The sequence below is a fragment of the Haemaphysalis longicornis genome, unplaced genomic scaffold (genome assembly GCF_048455015.1).
Source record: "Haemaphysalis longicornis isolate Haplotype H1 unplaced genomic scaffold, Haemaphysalis longicornis Haplotype H1 scaffold_9, whole genome shotgun sequence".
NCBI classification, from domain to species: Eukaryota; Metazoa; Arthropoda; class Arachnida; order Ixodida; family Ixodidae; genus Haemaphysalis; species Haemaphysalis longicornis.
Window position 1 is genome coordinate 110,693,720 of NW_027526460.1, and position 22,580 is coordinate 110,716,299.

A 22,580-nucleotide genomic window follows, 5' to 3' on the forward strand; every position below is an offset into this window, starting at 1 on the left:
AGAAACAATTAAGACTCTTGACGTCTGTTATAAACACTAGTCTTATACGCACGCAGTGTAATGTCTTTTACACCTGCGCGGTAGAGTCGGCGTCAAAGTACGCTTTCAAATATTCTTAGGTAAAGTTACCTGCGCGTGTTACAACCGGGAGCGGGTTGGAATCGTGCAAATACGGTATTTGCAATTTGGTATAGAGCCGTCGCCATCCGCAAAAGCTCCCGAAACGGTACAGCCAAATTTGAAAAAGAGGTGCGGCTATCATGCTATTAGCATTCTTGGAATGCTTCTCCTGCGGTTCTTTATCTACCGGTTTCTGTATAACCGCTCTGCTCTATCGGCATATTCTCACCGTTTTCGCGCTGTAGGTTGCCAATTTTACCTTCAACGCGAGTAAGCTTAGGTGTGGGAAGGGGAGAGATGATGGGAGAAACCAGAAGTAGGGTAGAGATGGGGATGGGAGGAGAACAGGAGAGGAAGGAGGGGCAGATCATCAACACAAATCTTTAACCGGATAAATGCATCACATCGACAAGTAGAAAATGACTTCTGCCTTTATTTTTAGTTCATATGCATTCTGTACATCCTGAACTTGGGCAGAGAAGTTTGTTAAAAAATTTACTCGGTCCCAGAGAGAGAGAGAGAGAGAGAGAGAGAGAGAGAGAGAGAGAGAGAGAGAGAGAGAGAGAGAGAGAGAGAGAGAGAGAGAGAGAGAGAGAGAGAGAGAGAGAGAGAGAGAGAGAGAGAGAGAGAGAGAGAGCAGCGGAGAACGGTAGGGATGCCGCCCGGAGAAAACAGCTCGTACTGCGGCTACCAGAGGTGTTCTGCAAATTGCCCTTCCGTTAGGCCGCAGAAACAAGAACGCTTGGTATTAAGTTGGCGGGCGGGGTGCTTGCTGCGTTCACGCGTCCGATATTAACGTCTCTTTGGGCCACATAAATCGCCCAGCAGCGATCCGCCTTGCGGCTCGTGTGAGTTATCTGCGATACAACGGACGCCATGACAAGCGGGCAAGTAGAAGTTAATCACTGGTTTTCGCTTGGCCCGCCCAGTGTCATATAACTTCTGTATTGGTTTTAAATCAAGGACATTCACGGAGATTGCTTGCATGTGCCTAATGCCGCGTTTATAGTGTACAAACCAGGGTAGGTTACAAGACACTTGGAAGTCTGGAGATAAAGAAATTAATGCGGGGCATACTTCTGCGAGCCCTGACAGGTTTATAAAGACGGAAGTCTGTCTTGGACGCTACCTGAACACCAAAATTGTTCTCTGTCTGCCTCTTCCCTCCGTCGATGCAACCGCGAGACCAAAAAAATTTCACCATCTTCCCGTAGGGGAACCCCCCAGAGTAGTATGCGAAGCAGCCATGGGGTCGACTGAAGTTCCCATTAGTTTTCAGTTGGTCTTTTCCGTTGACGTTCAGCTTCGCGTGCCTTCGTTGTATCAGTAGCTTCTTGACGTAGTTTGAATGAGTGAAGGACATAAGGCGCGTTCGTAGCACTTGCTCCCGTCTCGGTTTGTAACGCAGTGGGAAGAGCGCCACGTACCTCCCGTTGCGGCCAGAGAGTCGTGGGATCGAAACCGGGCGCAGCCTAACTATTTCTTTTTATAGTGGACTGCGCTGACGTCAGCCCAAACGCTGACGGGGCTGAAGAGACGCGCGTGCGCAGTAGAGGGCGGACGGCGGACAACGACAACGAGAGAGGGAGGGACACAGCCCCGAGCATGAGATGATTCGCATCTAAAAGCAGTTTCAAGAGCGATTGAACACGATGAACGCGGCACGTTGGCAGAACCGTTTCAAGCTGTTAAAACGGTTGGAATGACTCATGAATGTTCCGATTATCCAGCACAGAAGAAACATCATGCATATTTGAGTACATAATTGAGAGTACCAACGTTCTTTTAATTAAGCGTACCTGTTGGGTTGGTTTTTATGATACCAACTTTATAAAACAACGCGTTAGAGATGGTGTCAAAGAGAGGCAAGATAAAAACAAACAAACAAACCGAGATTTTCCCGAAAGGGAAACAACAGGCCCCAGCAGATGGCGCGCAAGCTTGTGAAAGCGGAAAACTTGGATTGAGCAAACCTCCCTTGTATCCACCGTGAGAAAAGCGAGAGGGGATGTGGGTAGAGGAGAGAGGGTTACGTAACAGAGGCGCCAGAAGACTGTATAGTCTTTTGACGAAATTTGCAGCGAAGCAAGCCAATACGCGGACCATTCTTAATAAATGTATTCTATTTCCCGCTGTTCCGCATGTTGAAATATCCCTTATTTTGTTTCCCCGCTGTATTAACAGCAATTGTCGTTCTTATGTCATTTGGTGGAGCCACCGCGCTGGATATCGAAGGCCCCTCTTCGAATTAGTTTCCTCGGCGATGGCGTGAGAAAGCTCCACAACTTATCTTCAAGTGACAGTACACGGTTGCGAACGCCGACTGAGCCATTTGCAATTATCAAGCAGGAACCTCTCTTTCCCTAAATTACGCAACTTGTAAGGTATTACATGCCGGCGGATACCTTGTATTTCTCCTTCCATTCGTCGCTTTCCATTTCCAGAAGAGATTCTTCTCTTCGCTCGCTCCTCAAGACGAGCCGCAACAGGACAGGTGCAAGAGCGCGGTGTGAGTGTCGCAAAAGCATGAACATTCGCCGAGGCCAAGTTCGGGGCGTCTCATGTCCAGCGAAGAGCGATTAGCATCGCTGACGCGCGGAGGCCAAGTGAGCGCGTTGCGCGATCCCTCACCTGCATGCTAAAAACATCCCACATCCGCATCCAGGGAAGCGCCGGCTGACTGGTACTTGATTCATGACTCGGCGGGCGCACAGAAGCAGATTCCGAGCGCCCTCGCATGAAAGGCGGCTCGATTATCATCGCTTGTGCAAACAAGACGGGGCGCGCGACGACGACTTGACCATGCACGTTGCGTGCGAGCCGATGCTAACCGGATCAACGAAGATTGAGCAAGCCGGCCTCCTCCGCGCAATACCACCGAGAATGGAGCACGGAGCGAGGCTTTCCCGCTCGCCGCTTCTCTTTCTCGCGAGGCTACTGGTGGGACGTTGGCGTTGTTCGACGCTGTCGAATCGCGAGCGGCGACTCCAGAGGGTGTTGAAACATCCTTCGTGTCCGCTGTAATATCTGCCAAGGCGATTCGCTTCTGGCAGAGGAGTGATCGATGGCGGGGAAGACGCCGCGCGGCGCGGCTGCGCGCATATCGCTTCCGGGCTCTTAATTGGTTCGGCCACCGATCTGACCGATTCCAGCGAGGGTGTGGTCTGACGGCGGCAAACATTGGCTTTCGCCGGGACGCCGGCGTGGGACGCGGCGGTTGCGCCGTCGTCGCCGTGCGGGCGGCCCACTCTGAGTCTGGCGGGAGAATTTATGCCTGTTCACTCACCGGCTACTATACAGTGCGTACCAAAGCGCACCCGCTTGTCTGTGGCGTACTGTGCTGTTAAATAGGTTATCCTCGCTAACGCCGGTCGTCATGCCTGGATAGTGATAATTATACGCCAGAGAAGGCTATAGCGGCTGCATCACTTGACGGTTGTCAAGGAAGTTTTAGTCCACTGCGCTGTTAGCGGGTCTTTTCCCACCATTTGTTGGTGTTTTTGCGCGAAAGCCGAGTGCCGGTTACTGTCGCCTACCTGTGCTCGGGGTTTGTGACCTGCGATGTTACATCATGCTACACGAAAAAGGGATGTTCCTTAAAGTGTGTATTATCGGCCAGCGTAGTCGTCGTCGTCGTCATCGTCATCATCATCATCATCATCAACAACAACAACACAAACAACAACAACAACAGCAAGCAATAGGTCCATTGTAGGACTAAGGCCAGCGCAGTTAACGGCGGAAAATGGCGATGGGGGGAAGGGGTGAGGCGCTTCTTGTGTCGCCTAGATCTTCACCACTCGCAGGCTGATAACTTCCGGCACGCATTGCATCGCCGTCATTTGTTCCCTCCATCGAGTTAGTGGTAATCCACTTTTGGTACCGTCTCTCGGTGGGAGCTCTGCTGGCAGTCCGCCGTGTGTAGTGTGTACTAGTTCATTCCCTTGGTTTTAGCTACGCTGCCACCCCAGCTTGCTGCCTGATCCAAGACGCTTGTATCCTCTCCCGAGGTGCGACACGTTTTACACCATGGCCCTCTCAAAAAGTGTAGTATAGATGTAATTAAGGTAATGGGAGGTCATTACATCCACTTTCTTATGTCCCAACACTTTAATTCGTTGCTTGACACCAATTTTGTGGGGCAAAAGGGTGGGGACGGAGTGCAACACCTTCTGTTTTCTTTAGGGTGTAGAATGGGTATGGAATAGGTGTTTCTCCTTTGATTACATAGGTGATTATTAAGGCCATATACCTAGCTTAAACAAAGTGGTGGTAAGCATCAAATCGACAAATGTAAAATGACTTCTGCCTTATTTTTTTTTTTAGTTCACATCGTGCATTCTTTATATCCTGAACGTGGACAGATAAGTTTAGTCAATCATTGACTCGGTCCCAGAACGAGAGAGGGAGAGAGAGGTGTACAAAACATCCCCCCCCCCCCGCTCGTATGAGATGTTTAGGTCCACCGACGTAGCTTCCCATTTTGAAGCAGTATGGTCCCCTTCATATCTGAATAAAATTATCGCTATGGTATTAACAGTTTTTACGCCATAATTATGCAGCATGCCAATCAGAGGCAGTTTCTGGAAATTATATTCTTGTTAGTAGTGACGAGATTTAAAAATTATTTAGTTAGTTAAAGAGAATGACAACACGATTTTTCCGTTCTGGATATATGGTTTGCTCGTACTAATAACAACGTATTTTATTTGGGAGATATAAAAAATAATGTCCTGAATGCACACAGTAAACTTTTCGCATCCTACGGTCACCGCTTCAATCTTCTACCAACGCATCGTTCCTGACTCCGAGAAGCTTACCCGCAAAATGCGGTCAGGCAACTTTCACCCATTCACATACTGCCAAGGACCATGCTTTGGGATTCGGTTGGCTTTTGTGTTATTGCCAGCGTCTGGCAATAACAAAAGCGTAACGAAAGCGTCAAATCTGTAACGAAAGCGTCAAATCTGTCTTCCTTCTGATATTAGTCCGCGTAAAGCTATCTTCTTTGATAGGGGAAGTGTATAGCCCGTTCTCCACTCACCTAGATCATTCTTGCTTGATTGAAAATGTTCTGGATATAATTGGATGGTTTTGGAAAGGACAGCGCTCCCAGATAAAGGCATGCACAGCAGACGCCGCGGCATTCGTTTCGCCCACGCTCAATTGCCTTGTTACCCGCCGCAGTGGCTCAGTGGCTAAGGCGCTGTGCTGCTGAGCTCGAGGACGCGGGTTCGATTCCCGATCGCGGCGGCCGCTTTTCTGATATAGGCGAAAACCGAAAACGCCCGTGCGTACGAGATTTCGGCGCATGTTAAAGATCCCCTGGAGGTCAAAATTAATTGGGAGTTCTCCACTACGGCACGCCTCATCGCCTGCGTTGCGCCGGCGCGTTAAAATCAATCAATCAATCAATCAATCAATCAATCAATCAATCAATCAATCAATCAATCAATCAATCAATCAATCAATCAATCAATCAATCAATCAATCATTTAGCCGCTTTGACTGCAGCTCCTTCGGCGCTTCGGCTTTTGTTATGTAGTTAATCGGGAAGCAATAGTTCGCTCCACTAAACTGTGTTTACTTGAAGAACCTTGCCTCGTTCTTGGCTACATGACAATATTTCTCTACTTTGGGCGTTTAACGCACCCAGGTTACACCTCGGCTATAAGGCGAGCCGTAGGGGAGTGCTACTGAGTAATTTAGACCACCAGTGGATCTTTGACGTGCGCCCAAATCTTGACAAACAATATATTTAAGTTATGAAACGCGTAAGAAACATGTGTCAGGTAGTGCATGTATTGGTGCTTCGCCTTTCGAAATTTCTATATCGAAAATTATTTTCTTCCCGGCCGCGGCGGCCACTTGTCTGATGCAGGCTAAAAGCGAAAATGTCAGTGTGTTCAAGATTTCGGCGCACGTTAGATCCCCATGCGCTCAAAATCAATTCGGAAACCCTTCACAACAGCGCTCCTCATAACTTGGGTCGTTTCAGCGCGTGGAACCCCACAATAAATCAATCAAAAGTTATTTTAAATCTTTGCCTACAAAAACACGCTTCTTAGCCTTGCTTCGTCCTGATAGCATGAATTTATTCTGCAACTGGTAATTATCATACGGTACTCTACAGATCCGAAACCACGGTGAAGTTTGTAACATTGCAAAACAGGATTCGCCAAGCGTGTTGTAGATAGTTGTAGATAGTTTGGTATATTGTGCGTATATGTATTCGGCATACAGTGTGCGGTGTACTGCCCGCACCTGTATACCTGTTCCATTAAAACAGACCAGTTGTTCATCTTTTCTGTTTCACTTTAGGCATTTACGGTTAAAAAGTTTCCATGGTCATACCCAACGCACAACTTTTCAGTAGTTTATGCATTTAGCATATTGTTGAATTGTACTCTCCTTTCGGCATTTCGAAGCGAATGAAGTCTACTACTAACGGTAAAAGCACTTCATGACAGGGCGGTTTGGCCCCAGAATTACCCTTTTCGATCGAAGATCCAAGCGACCCAGGAGACGTCGCGCAGGAAGTGTTCCAAATACCATCGGAATGTGGAAGCGCTATTTGGAATGAAAATTTGTGCCCGCAAGTCGTCGCGAAGGGAAACAAACCAAATTCTTGTTTGCCATCGTTACCTCACGTGGCACGCAGACGCCGTTCCTCCGCAGATCCAAATCGAAATCGCCGCTAGTTGCGTTGACTCGTCTCGGGTCGAAACGAGCGCCTGTTATCGCCGTAATATACGTGCCCCGAGGTTCCGCCGCGAATCAAACGTCATTTTATTGCCACGCGCGCTGGCAGCGTCGAGACAGCGCGTGCGCGGCATTTATGCCGGGACCATTCACGGCGTGATGGAAGCCTCCAGTTTAGCCTCTCTTTTGGACGCCGAGCCACGGGGACCCGAATCATTTGACGCCGACATACCAAAGCGCTGGCGTGTGAAGGACCCCGCGCTCCAAAGCCCGCCGTGTACGGATGCCAAGCGAAGAAGGAAAGCCGCGTATATATGGCCCGAGGTTTACGACCTTAGGGCGAAGACCACGCTAGTCCCGGCAGAATCAGATGTACGGGGATGGAGCTGGGGAAAGTGAGGGGGTAGTTGTTCCTGCGTCGCGGCGGCCAAGTGATTCTGCCTTCGCTCACCGCGAGCACAAAGGGCATCGCGCGGTGAAGAAAAGACTCGCTGGAAGAAAAGGCTCCGAAGAAAAGAAAGACAAAGGGGGAGAAATTTGGCCGCCGTAGCCCGGAAGCAAATGCAGGAACAAGCCAATAAAAGCCGTATTATATATATGCGAACAGCGTCCGCGGGCGTCTTTTCTCTTTCCTGTTTCGTTTTTTCGCGGCTGCCACTCGGCTGACCTCACAATGGGGCCCTGCAGGCGTCCGAAGAGGCGACGCCCATGCGATCTGCTCGCATAATAATAAAAGGGCGAGGAGGAGTGTGTGCCCCGCACGGAGATGAAGCCGCCCGTGCTCCAACGCGCAGAGCCGGGGAGGAAAGGCCCCGGCTCTTACAAGGTGGTAAGTAAACTGTGCGCGCAGCTGTCCGCGTGCAATGCACTCTTGCGCCTCTCCTGGTAGAGAGGGAGGTGGCTTAGTGCCCTTCGTCGGGATCTCGTCACTCCTCCCGTAGCGCGAATTGCCAGAGTCGTTAGCCGCTGATTCTGGTATGCTTACTTCATCGAGAGAACTGCTAACGGCACACAAGAAACTGAAAAAAAAAAAAAAATGGCCGCGTATCTGCTCCTTTTGTAGCAAATGTCCACAAAAGACGATAGTCTTTATCGACTTTTGCAAGTAAATGTCTCCCTTCGCCTTCCCGCTCACCTCTCATATTGTTCGTCTTGCGTCGCGCTCCTCCCAAGGTAAAGACACCAAAGGTTTGCTTAAATCATTTAAAATTTACCGCGTTCCACTGCTCCAGGCCGGGTGTCTCGATGCCAACGCTGCCGTACGGCGCAGACGCACGTGAATCGAGGTGCCCTACTCCAACGTTTATAGAACCGCGTTTCCCTACTCCACGTGCGTTGCAAGAAGAAAGCGGAACCTATCTAGTGGAACCTTTCGTAACTGTTGCCTGTTGATTTCTTAAAATGGCGCCAGAAGCTATATGGCGCGGGCGACAGCAGGTGACGGCGGAGTGAATTTTTTTCTGCAGTTGATGAAGTATTTAATTTCGCGAAAATCAAGCATGTATGATTTTTTTTATAAAGGAACAGTGAAAATATCACTTCTGTATTAATCTGTTGTCTTATATTGGCGCAATGTCTTGTTCTTCTTGAACAATGTTGAAAAGTAGGAACATTACACCGGGCTTAGATGGGTATATTTAGCTGTGACTATATAAGACTATTGCGGAGGCATTGGTTTACTTTGGCCGGGTGACTGAATCGAGTCACAGACAGACAGACAAACAGACCAAAATTTCTGGGTTTAAGTAGCCCTAGAAAGACTATCGTCCTTAAAATCGAAAAATGTCATAGGTGTTGTGCACGCCGACGCAAGCCACACACAGCCGCTCCAGCTGGCCCTACCTCTTCTGGGCATGCCGGGCCCAACCACAACAATGGGGCCTCCATATTTTGGCATAAGACGGCTTGTGTGGCACCATAAAGTGACTTTTTAGCAATGCATTTGTTTAAGGGCGAAGCAGACTTCAAAAGAATGGTGTGAGCTTGTTTTTGTAAGCTTGCTTTCCCATATTGTCTATTCCGCAGTGAAGCATGGCCATGTACCGAAAGAGTAAGGCCATGTTCAGACTGTTGCCGCAACTATCGTAATAGCTTTAAAGAATGGAGAGTTTTAGCAAACCGTTTTCGACGGTCCGCTCCGGTATCGGCGGCACAGTCAGCGCGACCGGAGCCAATGCGGTTCGCGGCCAAGCGCGCCACGCATGCGCAATGGCGCTCCGCTTGCTATCGGGGCGGAACGGACCGTGAAAACGGTCAGCTAAAACCGTCATTTCACGTCTCAGCCCACCGAACTGCGTGACACGCCGTTTTCTTACGTCCATAGACCACGATATGGCTTTTGCGTCGGTAGTCTGTATATAGCCTGAGGTTACAGATCCCCTTCATACTCCTCTCCGCGACCGCCGCCTCTTTCCCGATTCACGTATACTGCTCGCCACGCGCGGCGACTCTCTTGCCCCCTGACATTGTGCAATGTAGCACGCTCTTCGGCGGCCACCTGTGTGGCACACCAGAGTCTGCGTCGTGATTGGCATGGGCACACAACAATAAAGCGTCATGGTCTCTACAAACCAATCGCGTGTTTCCTTAGTCTGTGACGTAGAGTTTGCGCCACTCTCCATTCAATATAGCGAAACCCCACCACAGCGCAGTCCACCAGAGCATCAGCTTCGCTAGACTTCCCTCTACACAGGGTGAATGGACTCTGATTTTCTTTGTCTCCTATTCGTCCGTTATATGCACGCTTGTTCTCTATGCCACCATTGTCATCTCAGCTTTTTTTCTCAGATCATTTTGGTTAGTATCCGCCGATTAACCATTGTGGAGGGGGGTGGGAGCGTGCACACAAGCTGTCGGTAGCGCTGCTTGTTTAAAGTTTGAAGTAAGGTTGCTTTGTACCAGTACAACGCACAACTGTAGCTGCGCTTTCAGCGAGCGCGCCATTTCAAGCAATGATTAATTAAGGAGAAAGCCAAATGCGTTTCATCAAACGCGAAAAGTGAACGCAAAAAGTGACCGTTGCCGTCATCGGCGTCAACACAAATGGTACCAAAAGTACCGTGAGCTCGGCGGTGGCAACTGCACAGTGAGGAGCTTGGAGGTGCTATCGCGTACGCCGATAGTTGCCCGACATACGCGTGTTTGGATAGGGAAGCGCGAACGCCGAACGGGGAATTTTGCAGTAGCGTATACCGCGGCGGTGCCCTGGCGGCGTTGCTCGGCTTTCGCATTTCTACACGTAGTCTTAAGTGTCTCCACCGAATCTTTGTTGTGTCCCGCTTGGCAAGACGAGCTGCCGCACGACAAAGGGAATATCTACAGTTCTCAAAGCAAGCATTTTCAAGGGCGGGGCTGTCATGCCTGTAGTTTTGCCATCCGTTGGGTTTGTGGAAGACCCATCGATGTAACTACTAGAAGCGTTGCACCAATTCTAGTGAAGTAGCTGCAACTGCTGAGGAAGCTAATGTCTTCTGTGGTCCATTCGCTTAAAAAAACTGTTTTAGGGGCTGGGGCTGTTGGCGTCTCCTGCCATCGTCGTCGTCGTCGTCTCATGTAGTCACGGTATCGAAATACTAAAAAACTCGTTTACGCCTCGTTCTAGAACGTAACGCGTACTAAAAAAAAACAAAAAAACACTGGGACACTCGTTTACGCCTCGCGCTAGAGAGCTTCGGATTTCAAAGACAAGACTCTTTTACAGCAAAGTTGTATACCTGTGCCCCCCCAACTGTTTCATCTCCGTTGGCAAAAACGCCAAGCGCCAAGAATACACTTATACACCGCGTGCTTCACCTCTCCCCAGGTTTCACATTAGTGGAGATGGCTTGCGATTTTTTTAAGTATAAATGGTGGTACTTCCAAACTTAAAATGGCCCTGTTGGACTTGCAAAAAAAAAAAAAAGATTCACCAGGCCGCACCTGTCAAATTTTACCCCTGGATGCACGAACTTCCGCGAAATTCTTGGGCGTGAAGCCGCAGTCGAGAAAGTTTTAAAAAATATGTTAGTCGAGCAGAGGCGGTATACACTATAAATGTCGTTCATTTTTTTACGCTGATGTTTGTACATCCATGGCCGGACTACAAGGACGCGCGAAAGACGCCCGCGAGTCTCTCCGGTCCGGCCGTGGGAGACAGATCCGGACTGACGAGTAGTACAAACGCTACGTCTTAAGCCAGCAGTCGCACATTGCACAGCGAGCGAAGCAAAGCTATACATACCGGGGATTAAATGTAGCATTACCTGACGGGTCACGCCGACCCTACCCAGCAATTTCCAGATGCTGGCTGCGTGAGCAGGTCGTTATTTGTAAAGCCGGTCGTGATCCAAAGCAGCAAGCCCTGCCATTAGCGGCCTGACTTATCAGATTTAATTAAGCTTTTGTTTTATACTTGTCACTTTCTCTGTCTCTCTGCTTGAATATCTTCTGTCAGGGTCATCTCTTGCAGTTTTCTCCCTGTCGCAGTTTTTTGCTTTCGCAGGGAGGCTTAAAAACACGTTCTTATCTAACTACAAAAGAAATAAATTAGTGATGTGCCATTGGAGTGGTAAAAGCCGGCGTGCAAAGAATGGAATAAATAAGAATGGTTTAAAACCGCACGCTTGAGAAATGTGAGTCGAGTCGTAGGTGCAAAAGTAAATACGAAGACTTAGAAAGCAAAGTTGAACAACCGACCAGTGAACCAGCCTTTCAGCCTAGAAATCAAATACTGAAAGTGGACGAGTCTAATTATCTTGGAGCAGTTTTAAGTGCCAATTCTAACCAGTAGAAATAAATCAGGCGTAGATATGGTGTTAGCTGGGGCGGGTTCGGAAAGCACTGCCATGTTATTAGAAGGAATCCCCACTGTAACTGAACAGAATAGTACACAGCACAACAAGAAGTTCACGCATTTCTGCTTCTCTTACCTCGGTTCGCAGTATATTCCAATTAGGGTTACCTCGCATTCATTAATTTGGTTGCACTCTTTCCAGCCCACAAGAAATTACTGCATGAATTTTCGCGGACGAATGTTTATTGTCACTTACAGTTGCAAAACGTAAGAAGTGCACTCGCGGAGCATATGTAACTTGTGGTAGTTTGCAAGTGCGTAGGTGTTTCTCAAAACACAGACGGGTCACTTCGATGCAGTGTTAAGACTCTCTGCATTGAAGTGACCTGTCTGAAGGTCTCATACGTCCCCTCCCCTCCTTCCTTCCTCCAAATAGCAGTAGTAGTAGTAGTAGCACTTTTCATGCGTAAAATGAGGACCCGGGTTCAAGTAGTGTATATGGGTGATTAGGAAAGGCGAATTAGAATAAACACAGAGAAAAAGATATGAGCTGCTCGGAGCTGCTTTTTATTGGCACTGTAAAATGGTGTTCTTCCTAGGACAGTTCAGTATTATAAGTTGTCTCTAAATAAACAAATACCCCGGGCCATTTCCGCTAACATTAAACCTGGGGAGAGGCGGAGCATGCAGTGTATAAGTGTAGTCTTGGTGCGTTGGCGTTTTTGCCAACGGAGATAAAACCACTGGGAGGTAGAGGAATACATCTTTGCCGTAAATGTCTCTTGTCTTTGAAACACGAAGATCTCTAGCGCAAAGCGTAAACGAGTTTCCCGGTGTTTTAGTACCGTGACTACATGAGACGACGATCACGACGACGACGACAGGAGACGCCAACAGCCCCAGCCCCTAAGGGGCTTCGCCCTTAAAAAACGCGTTGTTTAACAGAGGTAGTAGGCTTAGATTCTATGCTGTGATGCTTTTCATATCAATGCATTCCCGTCCTTTCTCTCTACAGAAGCACCCAGCTATTTCTTGGCACGTTATTCGGTTATTCACATTGGCGCACCATCGTGCACAAATTCTGGTACCCAGACTGCAATTTCAAACATTCACCTTTGGACGTCAGCCGGTACACGTTCATCCGAGGCTTCTGCCAGGTCCCCATGGGATTGCAAGCCCATTCACCATGGGCCTCTCCTTTCCATTACATGCGTTTTCATCCATAATCTTTGATCAGATCAGGACGTTATGTAATGGTCTAGCTGTGTTGCTCATGTGCAGCTACGTCATCTTGTTGACTTCGCCTACGGTGCCGCTAGCACAGCCCACTCGTAAAACGACTGGTACCAGGACCGATAACTTCAAAGGTCACCGCTATCATCAAAACAACAAAAAGAAGGTTAGTTTATCAGCTGCTTTCACACCCTTGATTTTTTGACATGTGGGGTTAAACCGCCGGGCAAGAGTATATAGGAGGGGAAACGGTCCATTGCGGCTGGTACGGGAGAGCGACCAGATAATAGAGAGTTTTAGCTGACAGTTTTTCACGGCCCGCTCCGCTCCGAAAGCGAGCGGGAGCGCCATTGCGCATGCGTGGCGCGCTTATCCGCGCACGGCATTGGCTCCGGTTGCGCTGAGCGTGCCGCCGATACCGGAGCGGACCGTCGAAAACGGTTAGCCAAAACTCTCTAATGTCACAAGAACCAACCAAACTACGAAACTTCGTAGCTGCGACGGTGAAGAAGAGGGTAGCGTAATCTGATGGACGAAATGATAGCGGCCACAAATCATTTCGGGGCTGCGCAGTGTAGTGCCCACCGAGGCCGGGCCACGCAGTTGCTTCTCGCACAACAGATGCAGCTATATTCACCTAGGCCAAGCGCTTGTGACGTTATCTGGCCGCCCAGGGAAGCGCCGTTTCCCTTTCTGTCTTGTTCTTGCTCTGTAAATTCGACGCGCCCAAGCTACACCTCACCATAGTGGATGGCTTCGGTTTAATTTTGACCCCCTGGGGATCTAGAACGTGCGTCGAAATATCGACACAAGGGCATTTAAAAAAAAAATTCCCGCGCCTTCCCGCGAGGGGAACACGAGTAAATGCAGAGCATTGGGGCCTCAGTACTGATTGAAGGCAGTGTTGCTTCCATCGCTTCTTCCGTGATGCTGGAGTAGCAGACACGAGTAAACGTGGGCACGAGCGTCAACCAAGGAAGGAAGGAGCAACGCAGTGACTGAAACACGAGCGACCGCTAGCCGCTATATTTGCAGCGCGCGCAGTAGAGGGAGAGCAGTACGGGGGGAGAGCGCGCATGCGCAAGCAGCGCGCGCCCTTCCACGCCCCACCGCGCTGCTATCACGCACCTGTTACGCCAAGACCGCGACGGAGCGAACGTGCTGACTACGACGCATGCGCGTGCCAGCTGCTGTTGAGAGAGAGGAGGGAAGGAGAGGCGGACCTGCTGCCGACGCGGAACTGTTGACACCGTCCGACGCAGGAACAGGCGAGGCTAAGAAATGCTCTGCATTTAAAAGCGAATATTTCGTGTCCTCACTGATGCCGCTGTACGCCAATACGCCCTGCCCGAAAGCCAAGTTTCTCTGACGATGATGATGAATGATCGTGGGTGACGTGAAAGAAGAAAACGGTTCCCGTAACCGCAATCGAACCTGGGTCTCTCAAGGCGGGATGAAACCGGCGTCTATCCGACTGCTCCATTTCGCCGTGGCCGAAGCGAACGCCAAGCAGCAGGAACCGACTCGAGCCGTACACCCGAAACCCAAACGTTAGGCCGACGGAGCGCACAGCCGAGAGTTGCTGTATGTATTCTAGAAGAGTGGTGCGTACCTCCAGAGTAGCCCATTCTCGCATTGTGGGATTGGCCAATCAAAGAATTCATCACAAAAAAAAAAAAAACCGCCCGCATCTTCCCACGGGGCGAACTCGAGTAAATGCGTCGCAGAGTGGTGGGGGTATCGCGTGAATGTTGCGTAATTGGGCATGGTTTGGGAATGCTGAATTGTTATTTCGTCTTTATTATTATTATTTATTGAATGAAGGAGAAGCGAAGGCAAGGAGTGTAAAGTTAAAGTCTGTCTTTATTGCTTGGTGCCGTCAAGCAAAGCGTCAAGTCAAGCGAAAGCCAAGCAAAGACGCCCTTGACTGAATTCCGAACGCGCGCTCCGCCCCTTATATACACACCGCCCGCGTTCGAGGAAGACGAGTACGGGGGAGAGACGCGCATGCGCACACTTCCGTACACAAGCGCGCGAACTTTCCACGCACCCACCACGCCGTTATCACGTGTGCACGCCCTGCCGCCGTTACTGTTGAGCGCGACGCAGCGCACGGGTAGCTACGACGCATGCGCGCACAAACGCGCTCCCCACGCACCGCCGCAGCTGTTGTTGAGAGCGACGGAGCGCACGGGGTACACGCGCTCCTCCCGCACCGCCGCACCTGTTGTTGAGAGTGAGGAGGGTACGGGGGAGAGACGCGCACCTCTACTTCGATGCGAGGCGACGCGCATGCGCAGTAAGCGTGTGGACGGCGCCGACAACATCGACGAGTGACATCGCGAGCCTAAGAAATGCTCCGCATTTAAAAGCTTCGCGTTCAACCATCGTCGTCGTCAGACGGAGGGGCGCATGATTTTTTTTTTTTTTTTTGCTTTTCGTCTTCACCAGAAAAGCGACCGGCGCAGCCTGGATCGAACCCGCTTTCTCGCGCTCAGCAGCACAACGCCTAAGCCACTGAGCCATCGCGGCACGTCTTCCACACCCTGGAATGCACAGAGTAGTCAGGCGGCTCACCTTCCTTCCCGCTCGGTTGTTGTGCAGGTTCATGAGGGCGCGCTGGTCGGTCTCGACCTCGCGTACGTCGAGGAACCTCCTTGCCAGGCGCATGCCTCGCCTCACGTGCGCGCTGCAGCCGCCCCATTTCCAGCTGGGGTCACCCGCCGACAGCGTGGACATCGCCAGCAGCTCCTCGGCGCTCAGCCCCGTTCCCCTGGCGCCGGGTCCGTCCCGCGAGGACTGCGACGACCAGGAGTCGCGCACGAACTGCGCCCCGCGAGCGCTGCGTCACCAGAGCAGCGTGAATGCCGAGGTGAAGTTGTGTTAGGAAAGGTTAGGTGTGGACAACGGTCTTAGTGACTGACGATAAAAAAAAAAAAAAAAAAAAGCTTTGGCTCCAATCCACGCTGTGAAGGTGGTTGGAAAGCAAAGCTGCAAACGACACCCACAACAATTGACCATGCGATGTCACTTGAATTCACACACGCGGCTCTGCAAAGAGTGAAACTAGGGACGGCCGAACGCAGCAGCGACGGCAGAAAAAAAAAAGGAAAGGAGCTCCTTTCGAAGGGTAAGGAGGAAGACGGCACGCGCGGCTACTGCGTAATCTCTCTCACTGCCTCCCCCTCACTCTTGTTTCATGTGTCGCCTCCAAAAAGCGCCCTCCTCCTCCCCAGCCACTGAATTAAAACCGGCGTCGTCTCCCCGTCTCCACGTGTGGCCGTAGCTTAGTCGCTAAGATGACGGTCTCTCGCTCCGATTCTCATCGAGGCCAGGTTTGATCCCTGGCGGTGCCCGTAGTTTTTATTTAGTCTGGTTGGGAGTTTCTTGTGGCGCACACGACGAAACTGGCTCGTAGAGGTAGAAAGCTTTGCTTTAAAACGTTTTGGCAGGCTGACGTGAACAACCTTACAGTGAGGTTGGTAAATGCTGCACCCCAGGTGGTGACAAAGAAAGCGCTAAAGGTGCGCGGACACTAATACCGAAAATAGCCCGACCGAGCGTCCGCGCAAGCACTAATACACGTATGCAGCAGCGTTCAGGGACAAGCGGTGCTTAACATATTCATACAGCCTGGTACAAACTATTGTTCATGGAGCTAAGCCACAGTTTTTGTAGCGTGAGTCATAGTGCGTGTGTGACGGTGTGTGGCTCGCGCACTGCCTACATACGGCCATGCTCGCACGGAACACTGGGAAAGAAAATACTGCATACTCTACCTCGAATTTTTCCGAGGTAGACATCGCGAGACCACCGAAGCAGGAGAGCAGGAGTGGATGATGCTTTCTATAATTGCCAGATGGCGGGTGGTTGTTAAGTTTTATATATATGGCTTGCATTATAGCAACTTTCATCAGATGCTACTTAAAGCTTTGGAGTTTTGTTAGCAGTACATGTCAACGGTCACCACGCAATGCAGTTATGACTAATACCCAGCTCTGGCATTTTAGGAGAAAGGAGCCTTGGGCACATGACTAGTTCTTGCTGAGCAATGATCTTGCCAAGCTGGCCGCCAACATTAACCGCGTACGACGCACACATGTTGTGAAAAAGGACTTCAAATTTCACATCTCGAGAGCACCGTACTACAAAATGACAATATCAAATCACCCAATGAGTTTAACATTGAGAGGTTAGTTAATTAAACAACACCCGATAGTGATTTAGCGCCAAAATTGAAAGAATGACACATGAAGGCCACAGGACAAGCGCGAGCTGGTGAATACTTGACGTGATTTCAGCGCTAGCACATGAACACGACAGGGTATTTCAGCGCTGAAATAGCGAACACATGGAAATGACAGCACAAGCACTTGTCCTGTCGCCTTAGGCCGGGTTCAGACTGTTGCCGCAACTGTCTTAAAAACTTTGCAGAATGTTGTCATTTTACGTGTCAGGCAACCGAACTGCGTGACACGCCGTTTTTTTTTACTTCCATAGATCACGATATGGATTTTGCGTCGGTAGTCTGAACATAGCCGTACCCTGTCCTTCTATTTTAACGCTGAAATCACCCTCGTCAAGTATTCGCCAACTCGCCCACCCACAAGTTTTTCTCCCCACCTGGTTATTCTGCCTGCCGCGCATGCGTACTCACAAGGTGACCGGTTCGGCAGGCGGTGATTGGACGACGGGGCTGATGAGCCGGTGCGCGTAGTGGGTGCGCAGTTGCGGCTCCTCCTGGCGTTGGTGCGGGCTCCGGTCGCAGCCGCAGCGCGCCAGCTGGCCCCGCGTGCACGCCTTGGTCACCGAGTACGTCACCGCCGCCGAGCTGATGGCGTACACGAACGCCGCCTCGCGGCTCCCTGAATCGTTACAACGAATGGCAAGTTGACACGTGGTCCATTGCTATACTGGGACTCCCAATGGCCGCCTGCTACAGACTCACAATGTGGATCAGAGCTAAACCTAAAATGGAAGCCTATGCTCGAAAAATAAAGCGCCTCTCCAAAAGATGGTCTATTTTATTTGCCTGTCTAGGGCAGCTCTGAAGAGTTCGTGTGCAGTCCAGGGCTTCTCTCGCAATAAAATCCTCCGTCGCATGCCCCAGCGCGAGGGACACGAGTAAATGCAGAGCATTGGGGGTGGTCACGTGGCGTAGGTTGTGATAGTTGGCGGTGGTAGTTGTAGTTGTTGTGGTCGTAGGGGTTGGGTAGTTGCGATACTGCGATACGAGAGAGAGAGAGAAAGAGAGAGAGAGAGAGAGAGAGAGAGAGAGAGAGAGAGAGAGAGAGAGAGAGAGAGAGAGAGACGTAAGTACGTAACGTGTTATTTATTGCCATCGTTTGCACCCCACCCTCTCTGCGGGGCAATAGGTTGTTGGATCTTTATTATTATTCTTTTCTTTCTTTTCTTTTCTTTCTTATTATCCCTCTCGGGAGGGCAGTGCGCCATCGTAGAAGTTCATAAGCGATGGAAGCAACACCTTCAACCAGTACCGCGACGCGAGCCAACGTCAGCGTTGCAGTACCAGTTAAGACATCGTCCCATCCTCTTCATCGACGGCGGCAGAAGACAAGGCGGCGAGACAGCGCGCTGCCGACGCCGAACGCAAGCGTCTGAAGCGCGCTGCCGACGCCGAACTTCGTGCACGAGAAGCCGCGGCCAAACGTCAACGTCGGGCCGCGGATCCTTCGCTCGGGCAACGAGTATACGCCTCGAGCGCGGCCTGTAGGGGCGCCACTGAAATCCCCCTAGCGGCCCGTTTCGAAAGCAGGCGCGGGAGTCCCTGGCTCGCTCCCCCCTGTCGCTGTTGCTTTTGGGGCTCGTTCAAGACAGCAATTTACCGTTTGTCCGCGTTCAAAATACCGAATAACGTGGAGCAGGCACTCTGTTTGCAAGCGTGGTGTGTTCACGAGAGTATAAACGTTTATGACGCGATCTTAGTGAGATCTATATGAGCGCCGGGCGTGTGTCACAGGCCGGCGTCCCGAAGCCAGCATTTGCATGCAGCTGATTGCAATTCCGCTGCCCTGAAATTTAGTGGCAGTGTCTCCGTAAGCAGTGTTTCCTCCGATGGTCATGTTGCGGCCATACACACTATGATGTAAATCGACTTTGTGCACTTACAAAATCCAGCGGAGCACTCATACCTGACAGCACGCAAGTTACGCCTGCCAATATCACATATCAGATATTGATCAGTACCATGAACAAGGCAATGCGGCATAAATTTCACAAACATTGTACCAAAGAAGTACGATGGATAATGCAAAATTACACTCCGGAGTCAGCACACGACGACAAATTTAATGCTGTGTCGTCTTGTCCCGAGGTGAGCGCTCGCAAAGATTCATTTGTTACATTTATCCTCCACGAGAAGCGCGAAGATGGGCTTATTGAGTAATCCGCGTCCGTGACCAAACTCTTCTTCGAAACATCGTCATATGACACAGGGAGACTGCAGAATCTAGCATAAACCGAAATCAGAGACCCTTATGAGATACGACACTCTTCCAACGAGCCCGCGTGTACGAGATTTCGGCGCACGTTAAGGATCTCCAGGTGGTCAAAATTAATCCGGACCCCTCCACTCCGGCGTGCCTCATCGTCTCCGTTGCGTCGGCGCGTTAAACCTTGCAACCAATCAATCAACTCTTCCAACGACACCTCGTATCGCTTGTGAACTGCCAACCCTGTATTCTCCAAAAAATGCGTCCGCCGAGTGATCAGCCGTTCGTTGAAGGCGAAAAACAAACGAAAAGTGAACACGCAGCTTGTGTGTGTGGTTACTAAAACGTTCATTCGTTGATTTCGCTCCGCATTTGTAAACAACGATAGTTGAGCGTCCTCCTCCTCCCCCCCCTCCCCCCCCCCCCCCATGTCTAGCGAAATATCAGTGCATTTCGCATCTAGTTGGTCTGGTGAATACTACCTTGCTCAAACAAACGTCTTTAGCATTTCAGAAGCTGCACTCATTTTTTTTTTCATTCCCCTACGACTATTCTTTTTTATTCCTGACTTGCAGACCTTTCATTTTCCCGTGGTTTCATTAACATATACCTTGGTTCTTACTATAAGGCATGAGTGGGCACATATCTGACAATGCACAGGCTTTGAGTGTACTTAACATTTTTGCGTGGCTTATATTCCCATAAAAGGCACAAGTTTTTGTCAGCTATTGGGTTATCACATCCCCGAAACATATTTTTCTACGACGTACATATTCGAAGAAAAGCCGCATTTGTTTGCGCTGCAAAACGAACCAACCTCTTACAGTGCCAATATCAGGTCTAAACGAGGCGATCACTTGTGCTGACGTGTTCGAAGGTGACAGCGGTGATATGCTGCTGCCGTCGCCGACGCCCGCAAGAGCGGCCAAGAAGCGCGCAGGTACCGCCTCCCCGGGTAGCTCTTGTTGGCGTTAGAGCGCTCTACCAAGACGCAGCTGTTTTTTTTAAGTGCCCTAAACGTGCAGTTAGCTTATAGATGTCACCATAACAAGTTGTTTAGTGCGCGGAAAGGCAAAGAGAAGCGAAGAGAACCAAAACACTGCATGACCACCTATCAGCCACGTAGCGCTAATCCCGCAAACGCCGCGGAGAAGCGGCGGCAGGCGGCGCAGCGATCGCGAATCTCGAGGCGTTATTAGAGGGAGAGGAGGTACCACCTGCTGCTGCAACGCCTCTTTCAGCACCGAAGCACGCGCATGCGCGCCCGCACCTGTTGTTGAGAGCGAGGAGGAGCGGGGGCTGGCTGCGGACGCCGAGTTACGGACGCATAACATCGCGAGTTAAAGAAATGCTCTGCATTTAAAAAGTCACCGGCAAAAATAAAATGTGTAACTGCTCTGGAGCAATTCTGAGCAGTACAAAATTACAAATCGAAGAGACCAAAATGCGGAGGTGGGGGTCAGAAAGCTAGCCCGTTCCACGCCCCGTTTCATCGCTATTGATCTTCTCGCATGTGGAGCCAACCATCCTGTCTTTCCATTTGCTTGTATCCTCCCTCATCTGTCTATAAGCTGAATAAGACTAGCAACAGACCCGTTCAGGTGCTCTACAGCGCCACTTTGCGTGCGATAGCGGGCCTACGAAGCGCACAAAAAAGGTAGCTCTCGAACATGCAACGGCACACCCTCCCATGGTTACCATGATTAGAGAAACCGAAGATCAAGTGTACTTGAAACGAGGCCTCAATAGGCAAGGATTACTCCTTACGGAGTAACCCCTTGCACCATGGCCAGTATCGGACAACGTATCGCAAGCCACCTCAACAAGCCATTCGAACGGTTCGTTGCTGGAGTCAAATCCCAACGCATTAGCCCCCACGACACGTCTACACTACGAAATAAAAATCGTGCACCCCTCCGTCTGACAACGACGGTGGTTGAACGCGGAGCTTTCTCGCGAGGGATTTCTTTGCCGTCGTCTCAGTTTGGACTTCGACTCGTTGAGCTTTGACTTTGACTCGCACACAGTTTGGTCTTTTGATCGCTGCGGCTTTGACTTTGACCTCTCGCTATTTGATTTCGCACGAAGAAAGCTTCGCGTTCAACCCCCGTCATCGTTAAACGGAGGGGTGCGTGATTTCTTATTTTTGTACGTCCATGCACCCGTCTCCAAGTCTTAACCGCTCGACCGTGTCGAAATAGCGCAATCGGATAGACGTTGGCTTCGTAACGCTAAGGACCCGGGTTCGACTCCTACCACGGGAAGCGTTTTTCTTTGCCCCTTCACCCATGATCATAATCATTGTTAGAGAAAGTTGGCTGTCCTGCAATGCGTTTTCTTACCGATGGCGTACGTCGCATCGTAAACGCACTGCAGGAAAGCCAACTTTCTCTAACAATGACGATGATCGTGAGTGAAGTGAAAGAAAAAAATATAAGCCGAATGAGTCAGAAGTCGAGAGGAAATAACATGCTTGAAGTCGAAGCAATACCCGTAATTCCCTCCCTCATAACCCCTTTTCCACACAAAGTTGTTTTTGTCCACCTTTCTCAGATAAAAGCTTCAGTCACAGGCAGTGAGCGTAATTGACTGCAATTATTTATTTATTGATTGATTATCAGGTTTGACGCGCCCACGCTACACAGGCGATTAGGCGCGGCGTAGTAGAGGGCTCCGGATTAATTATGCCTTTAACGTGGACTGCAATTATCATTCAGTGTCAACACTCACTTTCGATTACACGTACTCGCGTGCGTTGTTCTTTTTAGAAGAAAAAAGAACTTTATTTCCGACAAGCGGGGGGCTCGGAAAAAAGTGAAATTAATTCACTTGACAAAGTCCGAGCCCCGGTTACAGACAGCAACGGGCATCACAAAAGCACACCTTTCCAGAGAAAATCGTTTCTGTGGCATCATTATACATAATTTTTCGGAAATAATTCTGCTGTAACGAGAAAGGTTAATACAACGCTGTTTACGTGCTCAAGGTGTTTTAACAAGGAATTGTCACCTTTCCGAAACATACAGGGAGGTGATTAGCTATCTGAACTAATAACCTCTCTACAAACAGTACCGGAGCTACGGTTATCAGCCGCCTCGAAAGGCGTAATCTTGGGGACGTGCGTTGCGTGCCCCGAGGGCCGTCCCCGAGGCGAGCGTTTATCCAGAGTGAGAGATGACGGCCCCTTCCGCGTGCAAACGTCGCGCCCCTCAAGTTAGGGCAATTTTTCCACCCGACATCGCGATTGCTTGCGGAGCAGCAGGCTCGCAGACTAGCATTTCCTTGTTGTGACGCGTCGGCGG

General features: G+C 50.2%; 1 protein-coding gene and 1 long non-coding RNA gene across 4 annotated transcripts in view; one reads left to right on the top strand and one right to left on the bottom strand.

Moving 5' to 3' along the window:
- Positions 1–22,580, top strand: part of LOC144152972 (uncharacterized) — a 225,594-nt gene that overhangs the window by 58,928 nt on the left and 144,086 nt on the right. The window lies entirely within an intron of this gene.
- LOC144151753 (protein Wnt-7b-like) overlaps positions 1–22,580 on the bottom strand; it is a 118,334-nt gene that overhangs the window by 10,081 nt on the left and 85,673 nt on the right. For 2 of the 3 annotated variants that reach the window (XM_077682878.1, XM_077682879.1), the window contains exons 3-4: positions 17,484–17,691; positions 15,404–15,668 (exon numbers count right to left, since the gene is read on the bottom strand). In XM_077682878.1, the coding sequence (XP_077539004.1) occupies positions 15,404–15,668; positions 17,484–17,691 (473 nt within the window). The remainder of the gene's footprint in view (positions 1–15,403; positions 15,669–17,483; positions 17,692–22,580) is intronic. The other variant, XM_077682877.1, reaches the window with a different exon arrangement.